This window comes from Camelina sativa, chromosome 14 (genome assembly GCF_030686135.1).
Source record: "Camelina sativa cultivar CO46 ecotype springtype chromosome 14, ASM3068613v1".
Lineage (NCBI taxonomy): Eukaryota > Viridiplantae > Streptophyta > Magnoliopsida > Brassicales > Brassicaceae > Camelina > Camelina sativa.
In genome coordinates this window covers 94,686-107,829 of record NC_141893.1, presented here as the reverse complement: position 1 = coordinate 107,829, position 13,144 = coordinate 94,686, and the positions used below count along the sequence as shown (strand labels likewise).

The 13,144-nt window shown below is 39.3% G+C and overlaps 4 protein-coding genes and 1 pseudogene across 7 annotated transcripts; 1 reads left to right on the top strand and 4 right to left on the bottom strand.

Moving 5' to 3' along the window:
- Nucleotides 1-772: 772 nt before the first annotated feature.
- On the bottom strand, nucleotides 773-1,951 carry LOC104738597 (uncharacterized). Its single transcript, XM_087484586.1, has one exon. The coding sequence runs from the start codon at nucleotides 1,807-1,809 to the stop codon at nucleotides 997-999; it is 813 nt and encodes a 270-aa protein (XP_087340712.1). The 5' UTR covers nucleotides 1,810-1,951; the 3' UTR covers nucleotides 773-996.
- A 159-nt stretch (nucleotides 1,952-2,110) lies between these two features.
- LOC104738596 (protein transport Sec1a) lies at nucleotides 2,111-6,822 on the top strand. Of its 4 annotated transcripts, XM_087484582.1 has the most exons (22): nucleotides 2,111-2,183; nucleotides 2,409-2,468; nucleotides 2,577-2,632; nucleotides 2,767-2,848; nucleotides 2,954-3,032; nucleotides 3,105-3,155; nucleotides 3,254-3,350; nucleotides 3,481-3,513; nucleotides 3,638-3,766; nucleotides 3,859-4,029; nucleotides 4,123-4,206; nucleotides 4,282-4,380; nucleotides 4,467-4,537; nucleotides 4,700-4,796; nucleotides 4,873-4,998; nucleotides 5,105-5,200; nucleotides 5,282-5,398; nucleotides 5,477-5,554; nucleotides 5,661-5,881; nucleotides 5,968-6,058; nucleotides 6,177-6,266; nucleotides 6,373-6,822. In XM_087484582.1, the coding sequence occupies exons 3-22, from the start codon at nucleotides 2,591-2,593 to the stop codon at nucleotides 6,442-6,444; spliced, it is 1,926 nt and encodes a 641-aa protein (XP_087340708.1). In that variant the 5' UTR covers nucleotides 2,111-2,183; nucleotides 2,409-2,468; nucleotides 2,577-2,590; the 3' UTR covers nucleotides 6,445-6,822. The 4 variants fall into 4 exon arrangements, with proteins under 4 accessions (XP_087340708.1, XP_087340707.1, XP_087340709.1 ...); XM_087484581.1 differs by having other exon boundaries at nucleotides 2,111-2,468; XM_087484584.1 differs by lacking the exon at nucleotides 2,767-2,848 and having other exon boundaries at nucleotides 2,122-2,183.
- Nucleotides 6,823-7,036: 214 nt separating this feature from the next.
- On the bottom strand, nucleotides 7,037-8,317 carry LOC147927700 (putative F-box protein At4g21240). The gene has a single exon (XM_087484548.1). The coding sequence runs from the start codon at nucleotides 8,315-8,317 to the stop codon at nucleotides 7,037-7,039; it is 1,281 nt and encodes a 426-aa protein (XP_087340674.1).
- Nucleotides 8,318-8,718: 401 nt separating this feature from the next.
- On the bottom strand, nucleotides 8,719-10,138 carry LOC147927699 (uncharacterized). Its single transcript, XM_087483383.1, has 2 exons — nucleotides 9,267-10,138; nucleotides 8,719-9,197 (listed from the first exon to the last, which is right to left on the bottom strand). Exons 1-2 carry the CDS (start codon nucleotides 10,017-10,019, stop codon nucleotides 8,877-8,879), a joined length of 1,074 nt encoding a protein of 357 aa, XP_087339509.1. The 5' UTR covers nucleotides 10,020-10,138; the 3' UTR covers nucleotides 8,719-8,876.
- A 494-nt stretch (nucleotides 10,139-10,632) lies between these two features.
- On the bottom strand, nucleotides 10,633-13,081 carry LOC104738588 (uncharacterized; annotated as a pseudogene).
- Nucleotides 13,082-13,144: the final 63 nt, after the last annotated feature.

Sequence of the window (13,144 nt, the reverse complement as noted above, 5' to 3'; positions counted from 1 at the left end):
TATCTGTGTATAATAAAGTGTATGATTAAAAGTGGATTCTATGTACTAAAGTAATGAAAATAATATTGGAAAGTGATTATGCCGATCGAGAGACCCGCTCATCAAACTATAAAGAAATGTAACGATCGACGATGATGTACATTATGGAGATAAGATCGATCAAGGACGCAGAAGGGGCGGTTATAGATGTAGTCATGGCCACCGCTTGAGATGGAAGTTGAGAGATTTGGTGCAGAGGACGGGGTGGGCGTGGACGTACGTCGTTGATTGAATCAACCAAGAAAAACATCTAGTGACCAAGAAAAAGCTTACTAGCTTGATCCCACAAAAGCAGGACTTTATATAAACATTGGGATTGGCATTGTATACATAGAAAGCCAACATCACATTTTCTATAGTCGATGCATTTAGAAATAACGACGATTCACTACAAGATTACTATCTCATTCAGTAAGTACAAGTTTTGTTTTTTCGTGATCCAGAGGTATGCAATATCCATTCCCTATAACTGCATTCTCTGTTTTGACAGAGCTCATCATATGAAAGTTTAAGCTAAAAACCTCCTCCCAAAAGAAAAGACAAGTTACCTTAAGAAGACCAGTAGTAGCTGCAAAAAAAAATCATATCAACCAAATACAAAATAATAAATAATGGAAGAGTAAGAGCAATTGTGTATATGAAACAAACATTCGTGTATGGAAAATTGAGTAATTTGTCCACCACTGACTTTACACATATCATCATGAGGGGATCAATGTTAAGAATTATGGGAAACCAAGGAAGAAATCTCTCGTATTGCTGTCACATGGAAAACATAACAAGTGTTTACCATCCTAATCTCGACCATAGATAGAAAAGTTAATTAGAACCAAAACATAACTCAATTCCACATGAAAGTAAAGTAAAAGTAATATATATATATATATATATATGAGTATATATGTAGGAAACAAAAAGTTCCCCTATTTGTTCCTAAACAACAACACTTTAACTTAGTTAAGTCTGTCCTCCAGGTCCTTGGTCCTCGTCGTCGTGAAACTCTTTGAGGAGATTGAGAATCTGAGCCTCCATCCTCCTAACACGGGCAAGCAACCGGTTGCAGGAATGAAGGTAACCCTTGACGTTGTCCTTTTGGCATTTGTCGATGTAGAGGTCCATGTCCCTGAGAATCTGCATCAGCTCATCAACCACCTGGGAGTACTCCATGACCCGAGCAGGGTCCCTCTCAAGAACCTCATCGAGCTCTCTCCTGGCAGTCTCCAACCACTCGGCGGACAGACGAATGCGGGCTTTCAAGGAGTCGTAGCTATCGGAGTCGTAAACGTCAAGGAGTTTGAGGACGGTACCTGGCTTGACTTTGTAAAAGTGAAGAGCTTTGAGGAGATAATGATGATTGCGGTGGAGGAGAGGGAGCTCTCTGATAGAACCTGGTTCCTCCAGTTGGAGCTGGAAATCATCAAGGGGAGAGGAGGTGATGATAGGAGGGTTAAGGTGCAGACGGAGGAAGAAGCAGGCGGAAGCAGCGACAGCGATCGAGGGAATGATGAAGTGGCCGCCTACGCCGCCGCCGAATCGGTGTTTAATAGGACGAGGAGATGCAGATGAAGACGAAGGAGAAGGAGAAGGGGGATCAGAAGAAGAAGAAGAAGAAGAAGAGGAAATGGAAGGAGAAGTGAAGGCGAAGAGGGAAACAGGGTTCTGAAGGTTGGAAGTAGTTCTTCTTCTGCTGTAATAATGGTGGTGAAGCTGAAAGCTGCTGCCGCTCTTGTGCTGCTGACAATAATAATACGCCTTTACAAGACTCCCCATTTCTTTTCTTTTCTTCGATTTGATTTGTTGTTATCTCGACAGATTCAAATTGCAGATTGATGATGAACCCTAAACCCCCAAATTTTGTTCTATTTTCTGATTTCGTTCCTTCATCCGATGATGATGATGCAATTCCGATGATTGATTTAAAAAAAAAAAAAAAAGAAGAATAAAAAGGAAATCTGATTAATGGGCTCATTAAGCCCACTGATAAATGATAATACCCCAAATGTAGGCCCTTTTAAAGCCCATTAAAGAAGGAAAGCTGCTGCTCCAATAAAAGGATCAAAGTTTCGTTGAAGGGAAGGGATGCTGCTGTAACTGTTGCTGCTAATTTAACAATGGAGAAATTTGGGGAAGCGACTAATAATAGAGTGAGTGCTTTGGTTTCGGTTGGTTGTCCCAAATTGTATGCTGAGCCATACAAAAAAACAATTTTTGCTCTCTATGATGATGGAAGAAAATGAAATCACGCACTGCGTGTCTCTGTCTCATTCATCTTCTACTGCTGGCTGAGAGAATTCCTATTCCTACTACTACGTTACTCTGTTTTTGATTGATTAACCAGAGCAATTCAATTATGTCCTTCTCCGATTCAGAGACATCATCCTCTCATGGCGCAGATTCCTACAAGTTCTTTCGTCAGATCAGCCGCGATCGTACGTTCACTTTCTTCGACTCCTTCCTTCCTTTTATTTTCTTCTTTTTTTCTTGGTGAGAATATTTTAGGCTAAAATTATTATTTATAAATGGGTGTGTGGTTTCAGGATTGCTACACGAAATGCTTGGATCTACCAAAACTGGGGACTCTAAAGCTTGGAAGGTCTCTCTCTCTTATACCCTTGTTTGTTTTTTTTTTGATACACACACACATATATATATATATATATATATGAAATGATGATTTTGAAATACTAACTAAGGAAGGAGAGGGGTTTGGTTGTGTCGGTGCTGCAGATACTAATAATGGATAGAGTTACGGTCAAAGTAATGTCTCAGTCTTGCAAGATGGCAGATATCACTGATCAAGGCATTTCCTGTAATATATATATATATACCAAATCCCTTCTCCTTTTTTTGTTTTTTTTTTTCCTTTATTGATTGATTACTTACTAACTTACTACTACTTCTCATCCTCCATCAGTGGTTGAAGAACTTTTTAAGAGAAGGGAACCAATGCCTGGCATGGACGCCATCTACTTTATGCAACCTTCCAAAGAGAAGTAACATACATTTTCCCCCTCTCATTCTGATTTATACATCTCTTTGACTCATCTTCCCCCGCTCTCTTGCAGCATTGTTATGTTTCTTTCCGACATGTCTGGCAGGGAGCCCTTGTACAGGAAGTAACAACAACAACAACATTCCTTTTTCCATCATCTTTTCTTCAACCAATTAATATATGTATATATATATCAATGTGATTTCTCTCTGTTTTCTTCAGGGCATTTATATTTTTCAGCTCCTCTATCCCCAAGGAATTGGTCAATCACATCAAAAGTGATTCAAGCGTGTTACCCCGCATTGGTGCATTAAGAGAGGTCACTAACAGATCCTATCCTATATATCATGATCATCCCTTCCTTCTTCCCTTTATTACTCCATGTACAGTACGTACCCCTAACATTTTCTTCTGCGCTCATCTTAATATTTTACTACTTCAATTTTCAGATGAACATGGAGTATTTCCCCATAGATAATCAGGTACGTACGTACTTTTCTTTACGCATAACCAAATTATGTTGCATTTCCTGAAGCTGCAAAAGTAGGCTACAGTTAGCTAGTTATTTCGCTGATTATAAATGATGATCTTACTTGTTACGATCAGGGATTTCTAACTGATCATGAGCAAGCATTGGAAACGCTCTATGCTGAAGATGCTGAGAATTCACGCCACTTTGATATCTGTTTGAATGTAATGGCTACTAGAATTGCTACCGTATTTGCTTCATTAAAGGTATTTACATTCATACATACATACATACATACATACATACGCGTCTTGTAGGATAATCTCTTCAATCTATCCTCCATATTTGTGTGTTTTAGGAACTACCCTTTGTTCGGTATCGAGCTGCTAAGTCCACGGCTTCGCGTGACTTGGTTCCTTCAAAGCTTGCTGCTGCTATTTGGGACTGTATCTCAAAATTTAAAGCCATTCCCAACTTTCCCCAGACCGAAACATGTGAGCTGCTCATTGTGGATAGATCTGTGGATCAGGTTCTTAAGGCTCATCTCTACTACAGATACCCCTTAACAGTCCATATTGTTAATTAATCTCTCTAACGAGTGTGAGGTCTAACTGTACTGTAGATCGCTCCAATCATACACGAATGGACCTATGATGCTATGTGTCATGATTTGCTTGACATGGATGGGAATAAACATGTCATTGAGGTAATTATTCTATCTATATTCACTTTCCTCTCTTTTTCCCTCCTTCTAACTTTTCTACCATATGCTACTTACTAGGTTCCCAGTAAAACTGGTGGGCCTCCAGAGAAAAAGGAGATAGTGCTTGAAGATCATGATCCAGTGTGGGTCGAGCTTCGGCACACACATATAGCAGATGTATAACACAACTGTAAACTTTGAATATATTTCACTGAATAGCTCACCCATGTTGGTTGATATACCATCATGTCTTTTGGTTTTAGGCTAGCGAGCGTTTGCATGAGAAAATGACCAACTTTGCTTCAAAGAACAAAGCCGCACAAATGAGATCAAAGTCAGTGTTACGAATTTATCTTTCCGTATTACTATACTTTTATACCATGGAAAGTTAAGTTTGATATATCTTGAAATTTGTTAGTTCCTTGTAAGTTATTCCACACAGACTTGCTTGATATGTATAGTTTAATTATGAACATCTTGGCCTAATGTGACCCAGGGACGGTAGCGAGTTGTCTACACGAGATCTGCAGAAAATAGTTCAGGCTTTGCCGCAATATGGAGAACAAGTTGACAAACTCTCCACTCATGTAGAGGTTTGTCTCACCATTTCAAATTTGAATATTGTGTGGTTCCGATCCTGACAGTTTGATTTTATAATAAAAACTTCAGCTAGCTGGAAAGATAAATAGAATAATCAGAGACACAGGACTTCGGGATCTAGGGCAGCTGGAACAAGATCTTGTTTTCGGAGACGCAGCTGCCAAGGACGTTATCAACTTTCTGAGGACAAATCAGGTGAATAAGCTTGAAGCATATATGCATAGACAAGAAACTACTACATATATAGCCGCATGCATTGATTTAGCCTATGGAATTACTTACACATATATTTACAATACAGGACACAAACCCGGAAAACAAATTACGGCTATTGATGATTTATGCAACAGTGTACCCCGAGAAGTTTGAAGGTGACAAGGGTGTAAAGCTAATGCAGGTATAGCTTTTAATTTGTGTGATAGCTAGAGATTTTGTGACGCATGGAACAGATTGCTAATAAATATAATGATATTATTAGCTTGCTAGATTATCTCCTGTGGATATGAAGGTTATAAGCAACATGCAGTTGATAGCTGGATCTCCAGAAAACAAGGCTAAATCCGGTAGTTTCTCCCTCAAGTTTGACGCTGGAAAGGTATAAGATTCAGTTTTGTTATATGGAAAAAGAAGAAGAAGACGGTTTTATGAGTACTCTTTTACATACTTGGTATAGACAAAACAAGCAAACAGGAAAGATCGATCTGGTGAAGAAGAAACATGGCAACTATTCCGGTTTTATCCCATGCTCGAGGTAGATAGATGAACACAGAACACCCCCCGGCTTATAAACTATATGTAATCATGAAGTGGCTGATCAGCTAAGCCTTTGTTAATTATGTTAATTGTTGCTATTGCAGGAGCTGCTTGAGAAACTCGTGAAAGGCGATCTATCTAAAAGCGACTATCTGTGTATGAACCAATCAAGTCATAAGGAGGAGAGTGAACCAAAAACAGGATCAGTCAGGAAGAGTTCTGCTCCTACAGCGGTTCCAGATCGAAAAGCCACCCCTCATTCTATGAGATCAAGAAGAACTGCAACATGGGCGCGTAATCAGACTTCTGACGATGGATACTCCAGGCACGCTCTCTGTTTTACATATTTTTGTAAATTTGTCCACTTTTGGTTGTTCTAAGAGTAGGGGGGGTATCTTTCTTCTCACTCAGTGACTCAGTGTTGAAAAGTGCTTCTACGGACTTCAAGAAGCTGGGCCAACGCATCTTTGTATTCATTATTGGTGGGGCAACTCGATCCGAGGTATACATTCAAACAAATCAGACCTGAGTAGTGAATGCTATATATGCTTCTTTTATCAAATCTTGTGTCAGAAACATTGGACAAAAAACAATTTGATGAGAATAAACTTTTTTGACAGCTCCGAGTTTGCCACAAGTTGACAAGCAGTTTGAGGAGAGAAGTGGTACTAGGCTCCACTAGTTTCGACGATCCCCCACAGTACATCACGGTAACACAAATATATAAACCCCATATCCCTTTTAACAATTGATGGTTGGCTAAAGGCAAAAATCATATCTAAAAGATTCTTCCAACTGTTTAAAATGTGGTCGCAGAAGCTGAAATTGCTGTCGGAAAAAGACATAGCAGGGGCTCCTGCTCAGCCCTTCAAACCACAATACTGGTGAATTTGACACGGCTTGCGTCTCAAAATGTTTTTAGTTGAAGACAAAAAAAAAAAAAAAAAGAAAGAAGAAAAGAAGCTAATATTGTTGCAATTGGAAGAAGAGTGGATAAGCAAACCAGCATATATATACACTTGTCCAGAGACAAGACTTGGGATCAGGTGAGTAGATACGTCAAGGAGAAGACTTTTTTTTGTTTTGTTATTGCATCTCTTTGAACCCCCCAAAGCCTCACCTTTTGCTTATTTTCTTTATTTTTTATTCTTCATTTCGATCCCCCTGTTATGACGACTTAATGGAAAAGATTGAAAAGAAGCTAGCTTCTAGTAATTTGTTTTAAACCTTTTTGGCTATTTATTGATTCAGTTCTGCTGTTAGTTATTTTTCAGTATCGATTTATATATATAGCTATCGTTGAGTTGGGAAAAGATTTGTCATAGTTTAATTCATTTAAAGCATCAGTAAGGATCATACAACATATATAAACCTCGAGATTTTTTTGGACAACAAAATAAAAAAATAATAAAAAAAAAGCAAAACATATGATAGAGCCGAAACTAATAAAAATCATTATCGATATAAATTGAGTGAATTTTTAAGAATCAGCTAAACCAAGGCTCTTCAGAGACATTATATTCTCGATGTGATTGGGAAAATAGTCATAGTTAAACATCTCCTTGAAGCCCGGACTCCCATAGTCATCACAGTAAGACCACTTGTGGTTAATTTCTTGGTAAGCAACTTGTCTTGTGCTGTTACTTTTGAGATCATGATACAAAGCACAAAACGGTTTCTTTTTATTTTTAGGCATATAAATAACTTCATGCGCATGAGTGACACCACTAAAATAGTGTTTGGAGGAGTGAATCATTTGATCATCATCATCAGTGGAAGGATCACGATTAAGAGGGTTTAAGTAGCTCAACGACCAATCTAATTTGCTTTTGGCATCTTCAAGAACCCATAATCTGTTGCTGCGACAACAAATCCAAGCTAACTTTCCTTGGTAGTTTATCAGAGCATATGTGATGACATATCTGTCAAGACGACCACATGCACCATCGGGTTTTTTGATTGTATCAAATGTTTCTGATCTGACATTAAAACTCATAATAAAATTACTAAGGATCTCATGAAAATAAAGAACTCCGTTGATGCATATTCCACCTTGGACAAGACTCTCACTATATATAACACCCGACTTGATGGAGTGTTTCAAGGGTATGTCGTCTTGGTCTTGGGAAATGCCAGAGGGAACTTTGATGACTCTCCACGATTCTTGAGCTCCCAACGTAAGAACTCTAATGTTTCCGCCCGGAGAATATTTATTACAAGACATAGCCAACACTTTATACTTTTGGTCGATGGGATCGTATCCGAGATAGCATAGTAGTGGGGAGTCGAAATGGAATTTAATTTCCGGTAATTTGACATGTTGTCTCAAGGACGGATTCCAAACGGTGATGGTATATATATTATTAGTAGAGAGCATCAAGCCGTTGATAGAGTTTAAAATTCTATAGGTGATGGGAAAGGGGAAGGGATGATCTCCACCGAAAGCACCTACAAGTTCGGAGGAGGTCAGCATATGATATTTTTCCACCGGAGTGTAACGGTTTTGGGGGTCCTGGTGATAGGGGAACGAGAAGAAGACCCGCTCCATCCCATCTTCTAAGACACGCAGAAGAGACGGCCGAGCAGACGAGTGGACATTGAAAGACTTGATGAAATGGGGAGTGGTGGTGATGGATGACCACAGTTTCGACATGCTACGAAACCTCACCACAGATTTTGCAGGCAATCTTGACAGTATTTCTATCTCTAAATCAACGGGAAGAATCGGTAAAGCTTTTCTCTTTTCCTTTTGCATTTCCATGGCAAAACCTCACCCCCAAAATTAAGCTTTCCCTTCTTTTTTTCTTTTTAATCTGTCTTTTTCTTTTTCTCCATTTCTATGATATGTATATATATATATATATATATATTGGATTTCTTGACAAAAACTTATCTACAAAAAAAAAAAAATTTTAATTTTCTAGATTTCTCTAATTTTATATTTTCTAGATTTTTACATTAACTTAAGCTCATCTAAGCATTGTTAGATTTCTTCTTATCAAGAATAAAATAAAGGAAAAACACTAGTATTTCTATTGTTACGGATACTTTTATGAAAACAAAATCCAAAAAATCTTCTAGGCTTTAATTACAGCATGAATTCATCTGAGGAAAACTATCCAACTACAATATCATCTTATTAAACTAGGATTGGAAGCAAAATGACCAAAAATCATTTAGATAGACTTTAAGTTATAGTCTCTATTTGATAGACCAAATTATTACAGATTAACTAGTTATTATGGATCTAAAACGTGGCACGAGATTACAAAATGAAGGCTGATTCACCGCACCCGGAGTAGAGAGTATATGATGATGATCTAGGCATCGGTAGTGGTAGGACCAGGATAAGCAGGAAGAGTCATGATCCGCTTGTCTACAACGGGACCTCCGACAGTGAAATGGTACAGACTCTGAAAGCTAGAGTCATTAATCCCGAGGATCTCATGAACCGGATCATCGAAATAGCACCCAATCCCGGTAGCTGAGATCCCCATTGCATGTGCTTCTAGGTACAAAACTTGGCCAACAACACCCGTCTCCCAGAAGAGTCGAGGATACATCCATGAGCCCTTCTCCCGCAGCGCCGGTTCAAACCGAGCTATCATGCCTAAGCTGAAGCATCCATCCCCTGCAATGTCCTGCCACCATGATACAACTTATTATATCATGCCTTAGTAAGGAAAGGATTACTGAAATCATCGGCGTACCTGATGACATGATAGTCCTTTGGCCAGCTTCTGGCAATCACCCTCGGTGAGCTTGTACAGAGGAAGATCACCGGGGCATCCATCCGGTTTCTTCCACTCAAAATCAGGCCTCGTAGCAGTCTTGAGATGGCTGAGATGATCCTCGTTTCTGACTAGGAAATACAAACCCTTTGGCAAACCCGAAACTCTGTGGACAAACAAGGCAAGATGAACCTCAGCAGTATCCCAAGGAAGAGCTCGAAACGGGAGTGCAAGTTGATCCCTTTGCCTTTGGGGCTGGACGGAGCCAGAAGGAAGGCAATGCAACAATAACTGGTAAAACGCAGACTTGTCTATAAAAGTAACAGCGTCCATATCAACAGCACTTCTTCTCTTCCTAACAACTTGCCTGGCCGTTAACTCGTGATATGAACCCTGGCTGAAGAGAGCGCTGCTGCTTCTGAAGGAAGAAGCATCAATAGAAGTGGTGGAGATGGATGGAGGCTTTTCTACAGCCTTGGCAGTCTTATAGATGATGTCCCAGCAAAAATGCTCTTTACTCAGCTCATTGGGCTTCCCAATCCAATCTAGACTAGTTGGGAAGTCTCTAATGGCAGAGCTAATCCCGAGGTAGTCTAAGTCGATGATGATATCTCTGCTAGTTCCGTTTGGGAAGACGAGGAGCAAGCAGTCAGGATGCTCGGACTCAACCTCAGGGAGCTTACCTTTGCCTTTGCCTTTGCCTTCAAAAGAGGGAAAGTGAGGGAGGCCCATAAGCCTCTTGAGATAAGAGAGGTCGAAGAGGCCAAGCTCCTCCTCCACCTAATCATCATCATCATCCGATTCTTCTCTCCGACCTTTTTCTTTTTTTTTTTTTTTTTTTCTGATGCAGCGAGGGGGAGACTTTCTTCTCTAAACCATCAAAACCAGAGGAGGATCATTGTACCGGCCCGGTTAAATTATGAACCGGCTTGACGGCTCTATCTGTAGTAGTGTTGTAATAAGAGCATTTTGATCTAAAAATATACTACTATAAGTTATATCACAAGAGTTATTTCATCCGTGATATGAATTTATTTATCTTTAAGTCAGTGTGATTTATTACTTCCAAATTATGTTTGTTCTTGATAGCTAAACAAGTACATAAATATATTGGGTTTAGAGCACAACTTATGGCTCGTTAAAACAGTAGTATAGCAAAAGGCGTAAAGAGTGTAATTCATATAAAATCCATACAAGTCTATATATATATATAAATTCATGCACTGACTTAATTAATTGTATGTAAAGATCATCATTATAAACGAATGAAAGTTAAAGAATATATATATATATATATATATATATGTAATTAGCAACTTAATGAATTAATTAATTTAGTCAGTCGTCAAGACCAGTCACCACTAGCGAGTTTTAACCATGAAGAAGATGAAGTAGCGTTTTGATTATTGCCACCACCACCATCTCTCTCGATCATCCCTACGCTCATGGCCGTTGGATCGACGGAGTACTCTTGGCAAGCTAAGTTGAGATCGAGAGATGGTTGATCTAAGGCCTGAGGTCTGCCGGCCGAATCGTGGAGTGACGACGTCGTCATACGAAGATAATTGGAAGGTGTCAGCCAATGGCATCTCTTGTGGCCTCCTAAGAGCATTCCCATTGGACATCCTCACGGGATATCTTTTATTTTTTAGTAATATAAACAAAAAAAAATAAAGTTTTAATCTGAATATTTTTCAGATCCGGCTCTCTGCGCAGATCAATTTAGATCCTCAGAGACACCATACGTGTTAGTATTATATTGGTTACGTTTTTTTTTCTTTCTCTTTTCTTCCTTTGCTTCTCATTCTCTTTCGATTCAATCAAAAACAAGAAAATCAAAACGATCGGAGTTCTGATCAGTTTCCAGAAACAATTGATCCAAAAACTAATTTTCTTTACCGGGAGGTTCCCGAAGATGGCGGAATCCGAATCTCAGATCTATCACGAACGACAAAGATTGCAATTTTGCCTTTTGCACTCCCTCAACAATCTATTTCAGGTGATTCGATCAAAATCTTAATTTCTGTTTCAAAATTTCACCCTGCGAAAATCACACCGATGATTAAAGAGTTTTTTTTGGTTCAGGACAAAGACGCATTCACGCGAGAAAGCTTGAACTCAATCGCAGAGAAGCTCGTGGAGGATGATCCAAACAAAGAAACATGGACGACACCTCTCTCTTTACTCCTCAAGCCTCACCACAACACGCTCACTGGCATGAGTGTTGATTGGCATGATAAGCGTAGTGGAGCTTCTTCGATTGATCTTAATGGTACAGAGACTTTGATGAGTATTGTGTTGAATGTTCCGGTTTAGCGGTACGGTGGACTTTGGAGAAGTAGGCATTGTGTTGTGGTTAGAACTTAGAGGTTTTGCTAGTGAATAACAATGCTTAAAGATCAACAAACGTGAGTTTCAATTTTTCTTACGTTTCTCTCTGTATGTTGTTGAATACCCATCAAGTGTGGAAATGTATCTAGTACATGTCTTGTAGTTTGAATTTTACTCCACTTTTAAACTTGAAACGCCAAGATTTGAAACACTTCCTCTGCTTTTTTCTACTTGGTAGCTGTTGATCCATGGTTGTAACCGATGAAGTTTCACAAATCAATTCACGGTGTTGACACCTATTCTTCACAAAAATAAACTCCTCTCTCTGAATTGAGTTCTGATCATCAGACAGATCATCCTTTACCACAAATTCTTGATGGTCTAACACTGAATTCACTTCCCTTAATTCACTGTTTTGCTTTGTCTCTGAAACAAAAATGATTTCCTGCGGACTAATCAATGTCGTGTCGGCAACCATAGATGTCTCCTTCATCAATGTACTAGATTCCATGGATAGAGCAACATCAATCATCTCTGGTAAGGACTGATGTTTGAGCATATAAACCAACTCCTGCATTTCAAGCTTTAAACCATTCAAGAAGATGCCTTGATCCTGAACTATTTAAGGATGTGCAATGGGAGGATAAAAACTAAAAACAATGGGATGAAGATCTAAACTTAGATTAATATTATTTTTAATGTTATTAAAAGTTAGAGACACTAATTTGAGGATGTGCAATGGGTTTGCTCTAAGGCCTGTCCCGATGAAAAGACGCGATGGCAGATGGTGCATTCGTGAGTGTTGCTGGATCTCTTTCTTGGGATATGAGCCGTCGATTTGTCTTCATCCTCCATCTCATCTTCCTCCTCGTCATCGTCTTCTTTGTATTCCTCTTCGTCTTCCTCTTCTTTATCTTGAGAGGCAAAACAGCCCTTCACTTTCTTGTGGCTTGCCCTGTGTCCACCCAATGCCTGATGCGACGTAAACAACTTCTTGCAAGCTTTGCATTGGAACACCTGAGCGGTTTTTTTGCTTTTTGACGGTTTTCCCCTTACCATGTCCATGTTTATGATGATGATCTCCTCCGTGCGCTTCCCCTGAGTTGGACAACAACACAAGACAGTTGGCAAGCTCTTCGTCTTCGTTTGCTGACAAGTTAAGATGCTTATGATGATGACTATCCGGCCTCTTCCATGGTCGACGTGTCGACATGTTGTCCTCATCGTGTTGTCCTCGACTGAACATGACGAAATAAATGCACGATGAGTTCATGGTTCGTCGATGTCTCTCTCTGCCAAAGTGTCTCTGCGTGAATTAAAAAGGAGAATGAGCCCTTGTTTTTAGTGGAAGTAATGGGTTTGGTGTCTTCTTGTTTCTGTGGTTCCAAGTAGCTGAGTCCTTTCTTTTATGACACGTGTTTGCAACTTTTCTGACTTTTTCCAACATTCCTAGTCACATGCATCTTGTATAGATGTGGTTTAATTTAACAATACTCATTTCATGCTTACAATAAGTTTATATATGT